Consider the following 7,990-nt stretch of genomic DNA (forward strand, 5'->3'; position numbering starts at 1 on the left):
ACAGCTAGATGGATAGATAGATAGATAGATAGATAGATAGATAGATAGATAGATAGATAGATAGATAGATCTGGTCATTCATTCTGGTCTCTCTCTGAGCTCTCTCTCCTGCGGGACAGGGCTTCAGTGCAGTGGCAGAGCAGTTGGTGTTCCAGGCACGCATGGATCAAGTGGCGATGAAATATTAACATATATATTTTTATGTCCCTTTCTCAGCCATAAGAAACGAGTGGAGCTGTTACGATGCATTACTTTAGAGGACAAGGGGAGATAAACTGTTTGCCATTTGAGTTATTGATGAGGAAAGCCGTGTTTCTAAAATTAAAGCACTCTGTAGGTTTATGCACGTGTGTTTGAAATGAATAATTCAACAAACCTGCATGGCTTTTTTCAGGTTAAAGGGTTCATATCATAGATTCCTTTTATAATTTTCCCCCTGATGTGCACTTAAAATGTTAGAAGCTTTGAAATTACTAGGGACCTTGTTAAAAATAAACTTCAGCCCTTCGTTTATAATGCCATGATCCTTTTGAAGGATCTGCATAGCCGTAGGTGCTACACACACTGAAGAACATAGAATAGCATCTTTTATTCTTCTTCCACTGGTTTCTGGTCACTGATTAGCCATTGTTGACATTCAAATGTGATTTGATATGTTAATGGTTTTGCATTTCTGATGTCAGAAATCCAAAGATATTATTATTTTTAATAGTATAATATATAATATTATTTATATATTTTTTTGTAAATTTTTTATTATTTTTATTTATTTAAAATTTAATTTTATGTGTTCATATAGTGGATCAAGCTAAATAGACAGATATTCTATAACTATTCTAAATTAAGAAATAAATATCAGTAATTTTAGTAATAATTTAATTTTAATAATAATTTATTTTAAATAAAAAAAAAAATCGAAAAGTTATTTTGTTGTATGAATGGATGGATGGATATACTATAAATATTCTAAATTATTACATAAATATAAATTATTTTAATGATAATTTTACTTTACCCATGTTTTCATAGTGGATCAAGCTTGTTTATTAAAATAAAATAAAAATAAGTTATTTTGTTGGATGAATGGATGGATATACTGTACTTTAAATATTCGAAATAAATAAATAAATAAAAATTATTGTAATGATACACTTTACCCATGTTTTCATAGTGGATCAACCTTGTGTATTAAAATTAAATTAAATTAAATAAAAAAAATAAAAAAATAAAATAAAATAATATATTTCTAACCACTCTATATATGACCCATTAAAGTCTACATGAGACAAATATTAGGTTAAAAAAAATATGTAGGATGGGGCTTGATTTTACAGTATCTATTGAGATTTGATGGTTATTTTATTCATTAAATAATTTTTTACAGCACACATGGCAACAAAAGAAAAGCAGAAAAGTCATTTCAGAAGTCATAAAAGTTATTATATTTTGATGAAAGTTCATGAAAACCAACTTTTTTTAATTTATAATATGCATTGTTGAATCACACTTAATTTTTTTTTTTTTTTTTTTTTTCTATTTTTTGTATTGCATTTTTTTTTTATTCTTTCTATTATAAATGATATTGTTTGCAGTCTTACATTTGCATGGTTTGGTTTGGCTTTCATGAAATTATTCTTGCAACTAATCTGGCAGCATTTTCATAGTGCGCTTTTATTGAATATTTGAACATTATAGAAAAGGCAAGGGCAGATCATGAAGTGACATTTTGAGTAAGTGAAGTAGTAGGATTGACATTTCAAATGTTAAAAGCTTTATTTCAATGAGAGAAACTCTTCGGTTCATCCTTAATATTCCTAATCCACTGATGCACCTCATATGGATTTCACACAGATCACAACAAATACTCTCAACCTTTTAGCAGTAAAACTCAAGTTAAAGTTGACAAAGTTTCTCTTTATTCTATCCTTTACTATTTTACCCATTTTATCTCAAGCTTTATTGATTTTTAGAACACTTCTGGGGCCACACAAATATAAGCATGTTTGGTTTTGCTTCCAGTGAGGTTATTGAAGAAAGAGGCACAATTATGCAACCTGGAGTTGGTGATATACTGAAGGTCAGACTGACCTCAGTGACTCATTCCTGAATTATATCCACTTTACTTCATCTGCGATTTTGTGTAAATAGCCCGGTCCTTCACTGTTAAGCTACCACATCTGAACTTTGTATTATTATTATTATTATTATTATTATTATTATTATTAAATACTCTAGGGCTAATTGTAGTCCAGATCCAAGTTAATGCAATTGATTGAACCATGCTTAGAAAGTTGGCATTGCGATTGTCACAATGTTTTGGAAAAATCAGCCTACAAATTAATTACCTGCTGTCTGTAAACGGTATAAATTGCATTGGAAAAGTTGCACACACCAGCTTTAATATGCAATTTATAATCTTTAATACTCATAGTTTGATATCTGAAAACTTTGCTTTCATACTTTGGGACTTTTAGGGCTTTTTTAGTTGCTAAATGTTATGTAACACCAGAATAAACTTGGATTGGCAAATGCAGAAAATTGTGTTGTTTTGTTTTGTTTTGTGTTTTGCCTTGTGTTTTGTTTTATGTTTTTTTTTTTGTGTGTGTGTTTTGTTTTGTTTTTGTTTTGTTTTGTAAATTAGCAGTCACTTTCATCCAAAACATCTAAGTTCTTACAAATCTAGCTTCCTTTAATTGACTCTTGGGAATCTAATCTTCTCTTATTTCTTGATTCACACCTCTAATCAGGTCGTAGACATTTGTAGCCATCAAATCGTGAAGTTCGAATCTGCTATCCTTTGGTTTTGAGCTTGGTTCTTTCACCACTGCCATTCTATCCCCACATTTAATCTAGTCAAAACTTCTCAGTTATCCTAAAAGTGTCACCCATTAATAAGACATAACACTGGAGAGATTCAGAACTTCCCTCTGTACTGTAGCTGATGTTCAGCAGTAGAAGCTTCATTGTTTTTTGATGGTTTTAAGGGTCTTTCACTCATTCCTCCTTTGTGTGCCTCAGGTGAGTTCGGGGAGGTGTATAAAGGTCGACTGAAACTGCCTGGAAAACGAGAGATCTACGTTGCCATCAAAACACTGAAAGCAGGCTATTCTGAGAAGCAGAGACGTGACTTCCTGTCCGAGGCATCAATCATGGGGCAGTTTGACCACCCCAACATTATCCGCCTGGAGGGTGTGGTCACCAAGAGCCGACCGGTCATGATCGTCACAGAGTTCATGGAGAACGGGGCACTCGACTCCTTCCTTAGGGTAAGTGCAACATCCAAAACAAGCAACCTCTGTGTCTCTCTCTCTCTCTCTGTCTGTTTCATTCTTTCCCTCTGGTGTGGAGAAATATGCTGCTTAATCGATGTTCAGCCCATTTTTTTCAATCTCATGGATTGGTTCTCCTTAGCTTTGATCTGGTGCCGCAATAAAGGGCCTCTTTGAAGTTGGCTTAGAAATCCACCACATCCGAGTAGCGTCGCCATCGATCCACAGCCCCACCCCTGTCTGTTGCATGCACCGTGCATTTGATTCAAAGCTTTCGCTTGTGCAACATGGCGGCTGTGTACAGAAGTTTCGAAGGAACTGTAAGGTCTCCCACTGTGTGCTGTAAACACGTTGTAGACAGCTACTGATGAAGAACATTAAACACAAATGGTGCACGAAAAGAAAAATCAATGTCTCTTTTATAGCCGTGCTCATGCACAAGATATTTAATCCGTGCTGCTGTTTAGCTTAAATTATTGAAGGGTCTGCCCCTGTATGAAGCGATCATTTTATTAATTAATTAGTTTCTAAAAGATTAAAGCACATTAATGTCTCAGAGCAACATGCATCTGTTTGATTTCACACTAATTGCAAAGACAGTCTACTGCAGCTGGATCAAGCGTACAGTGGAGATAAAGCAGCAGTTTATGGAGAACCTCTAGACTCTGGACCATTTCATACTAGAGCTAATGTAGATGTGAGTCTGTGGGATGTCAAATTTTGAGTTTGGCTGGTGTGAATGTTGGTGTGAACTGTGTGGTTCCTTTATGCAGATATGCTATAAAATATCTGTCTATCTATCTATCTATCTATCTATCTATCTAACATTCTATCTATCTATCTATCTGTCTATCGTTCTGTCGTTCAAACACTATCTATCTATCTATCTTATCTATCTATCTATCTATCTATCTATCTATCTATCTATCTATCATATTTAAAGGCACTCACAATTCAATTCTGTCAATCATGTATCCTGGAGCATGTCCTGCTTTGACAAATCATGTTAATGCTTTTGAAACAGAGTTAAGTGGAAATAGATTATTATATTTTTAATTAACCAGATACTGCATAGCCAAAAAATGTGTTTACAGCTAAACACCAGGAGCTCCTTTAGTTGAGGTTTGACATACTGATGAACGTCATATGATATTTGTGTTTTTTCGTGGCAGCAAAATGATGGGCAGTTCACAGGGATCCAGTTGGTGGGGATGCTGAGGGGAATTGCTGCTGGCATGAAGTACCTGTCGGAGATGAATTACGTCCACCGAGACCTGGCCGCCCGCAACATCCTGGTCAACAGCAACCTCGTGTGCAAGGTGTCGGACTTCGGCCTGTCCCGTTATCTGCAGGAAGACACCTCTGACCCCACCTACACCAGCTCACTGGTAAGACTTTGCCCAGGCACGTCAGACTCACCACCTCATTTCAACAGGAGCCAATAGGTTCCATGTTTTGCACTGTTGCTTGAGATAATTGAAAAGACAGGTATTGAGCGTTTGTAATTGCTCCTCATTTCCTCAAGCTTTGGTTTTATTTTCTCATTCTTGTCTGCTTTGTCTTTTATTCCCCAAAATGTCTCCAGAAAGAAACAGTGCATTGTCTCCCTGACAGGACATGAGCGATTCCTGGAAAAACTGCATTTAAACTCTGTATGTGATTGAACACAGCCAAGTGACTGGACTTCCAATAGCCTGCCTCCCAAATGGAGCGCTCAGACTTCCAGAATTCTCTATTATGTATCATTAATAGGCATCCAGGGCATCATTAGCCCTCCTGTGCTGCGGATCTTTAATATTAATATGAAATACTATTTTCTCCTGCCTCCTTAAAGACTCTCTATTCAGAGCGCTGTGATATTTTTGGTGCCACGGATTCGCCACGTTCGTAATTATCTGGGTTTACTGATAATTCATTGTCTTGTTCCGCCTTATCTGACCCTGTTATGATTTCTGTATTCAGGCTGGCTTCCAAAGCGCTGGTCACATTGACAGTCGCACTTTTAACAGGGTCAACCGTTTCCTCCGCATTGGAGAGAAACAGCCCTGGGTCACATCCTTTATTGAACGCGTTTTAAATTCACTTCAGACTTCTCATAGAAATGTCCCATGCATTGTAAGCAAACAATTTCATCTTTTACACTCGGGTGGTTCCTCAGCGCTGGTGAGCATAGATGTGAGGCAGATGATAAGGAGACGAGACGACAGACAGGGAATATGTAGCTAACGTTTTGTCTCTCTTAAAATGTGTGAAAGCTCATTAAGCCCCAAAGGCAGCCGCCATTCACAAACAGGATGTCCTGCGGTGACTGTTGATTGACAGGAATATGTGGCAAAGGTGTGAACGGGGGTGTGATACTGATGTGACTTTGCTGTCTTCCTTACTGATAGAGAGAGGATTTAATTACCCCCTGGGTTTTTGCCGTTTTTTTTTTTCACTTGTCAGCTTTTGATGGCCTGTTTACTAGTCTTACCTATCTGTCTGTCTGTCTGTCTGTCTGTCTGTCTATCTATCTATCTATCTATCTATCTATCTGTCCATCCGTCCATCTTTCCATCCGTCCATCTATCCATCCGTCCGTCTGTCCATCTGTCCGTCTGTCCGTCTGTCTGTCTGTCTGTCTATCTGTCTGTCGGTCCATGGATAGAATAATTAAAAACGCAAACAGCTCAGTCACATTCAGTCGTTCAGTCTGGACATGCAGTACAGCCAGATTATGATCTGGACTCTGAGGACGGGACATTTGTAAGTACGTCTGCCCATCCGTCTGTCTGTCACTCCGACATTTTGCCTTTTTAAATTTGTTTTCAGCTGATTTATGTTCTGTGTTTAACTTGACGATAACAATCTTGTACTAAAACACACTCAAACTCTACCCAGAGAGTTTCTCACCCGAAACTGGACGGTTCTTGGGCTTGGAGGAGATGATACAGAGAAGGGAGTGAAATTGAAAGGGAAGAAATAAAGAAATGTCCCTCACTTTCCCAGCATGAACACAGATTTCCCTCTTGCTGTCAGCATGACAAGTGCAGTGGCTGTGTGCTGCAAATGGAAAATAAAATTATTTACACTGAGGTGGGATCTGAATGTGTGACACCCCCTCGCCCTGCCACCCTCCTCTCTGTCACTTTCTGTTTCCCTCTTCCTCTTCCTCTTCCTCTTCCTCTCCCATCCGAGGGATGCGATTTGGCGTGCCGGAGTGGGGAATGTGACATGCTCATTTTCTCTTTCCTCTGTTTACTCACCATTTCAATTCCTTCAGTTTTCCCTTACTTGTCTTCTCAGTTCCAGGTGTTGAAGTCTGATGTCCTGTAGCATCTTCTGCAATTGTGTAGTCTAGTTCAGCCAGACTTTTGCCTGTCGGCATCAAGACTGGCTCACATTACGGCTTATTCTGGCCAAGAACTGTCAGTTAAACTAGTTCACATTGCCCAGCTTGGTTTGTTAGAGCAGTGCGAACTAGCCTGAGACATGAAGAGTCCATCTGACCATCATGCAGTTGTCTGGTTTTGTTGGATCAGTGTTGGCAATTCTGTCATTCATGTAGCTCAAGCAGAGCTAAGCTCAAGCTCAAATTCCTAAGGAATACTTGGAGTGATAAAAATAGGGAATTCTTAAGGGATAGTTAAAAATACACAAAAAATAAAAAAACACTGTCATTAATTACTCACCCTAATGTCGTTACAAACCCGTAAGACTTTTGTTCATCTTCGGAATACAAGTTAAGAAATTTTTGAGGAAATCTGAGAGCTTTCTGACCCTACATAGACAGCAACACAACTACCACGATTAAGGCACAGAAACATAGTAAGGAATTGTAAGGACAAGCAGAGGAATGCACAGGCATGCATCATGGTACTCTTGTGAATGGTGGCTGACTGACCCAGAAAAGAAGAAAACGTTGAATAAAGTTGTTATTTTTGTTTTCTTTGCACACAAAAAGTATTCTCGTAGCTTCATAATATTACGGTTGGACTACTGATGTCACGTGGACTATTTTAATGATGTCCTTACTACATTTCTATGCCTTGACCGTAGTAGTTCCTTTGCTGTCTATGGAGGGTCAGAAAGCTCTCGGATTTCATCCTAAATATATTAATTTGTGTTACAAAGATGAACGAAGGTCTTATGGGTTGGGAACGACATGAGGGTGAACGACATTTTTGGGTAAACTACCCCTTTAAAATTATTAAATTAAAATGTCAAATTTAATCAACATACGGATACTGTTAAACAAAATGGATTTAAGAAATAAGCTTCTCATTTCTCACAGCATCAAGCTGGTGGGTATGAGTGTTTACGGAACATAACCCTGAGAACAATGTGAAATATTCAGGCGCACTCAGTGATATCCTGTATATTTGTTACTAAATGTCTCAAATAAAACTTTGAATATGCTTTTCAAATATTTTTGTTGACACGAACCTCCATTGGCAAACATTATGAGGCTAAAGCCAGTGGAAAAGAGAATGCATGACCTCACCACTATCAGATTTAGTACATGTACAGTCTGTTCACCTGCTAAATTACATCTCAGGAAGGACGAATGAGGAGAAATGCATCTGTGTGTGTGTGTTTGATGTAGTATGATAAATGTCAAGTGTCACAGGTAGCTAAGCCAGTATAAGCCCATCAGTTATTACATTCCCCATCTGTGTGTGTGTGTGTGTGTGTGTGTGTGTGTGTGTGTGTGTGTGTGTGTGTGTGTGTGTGTGTGTGTG

General features: G+C 37.8%; 1 protein-coding gene across 1 annotated transcript in view; it reads left to right on the forward strand.

Moving 5' to 3' along the window:
* The window catches only part of LOC107660122 (ephrin type-B receptor 1-like), a 252,460-nt gene that overhangs the window by 229,467 nt on the left and 15,003 nt on the right, over positions 1-7,990 (forward strand). The window contains exons 10-11 of the mRNA XM_016449358.1: positions 3,019-3,266; positions 4,442-4,657. Coding sequence (XP_016304844.1) covers positions 3,019-3,266; positions 4,442-4,657 — 464 coding nt within the window. The remainder of the gene's footprint in view (positions 1-3,018; positions 3,267-4,441; positions 4,658-7,990) is intronic.

The sequence above is a fragment of the Sinocyclocheilus anshuiensis genome, unplaced genomic scaffold (assembly GCF_001515605.1).
Source record: "Sinocyclocheilus anshuiensis isolate Anshui unplaced genomic scaffold, SAMN03320099.WGS_v1.1 scaffold850, whole genome shotgun sequence".
Lineage (NCBI taxonomy): Eukaryota > Metazoa > Chordata > Actinopteri > Cypriniformes > Cyprinidae > Sinocyclocheilus > Sinocyclocheilus anshuiensis.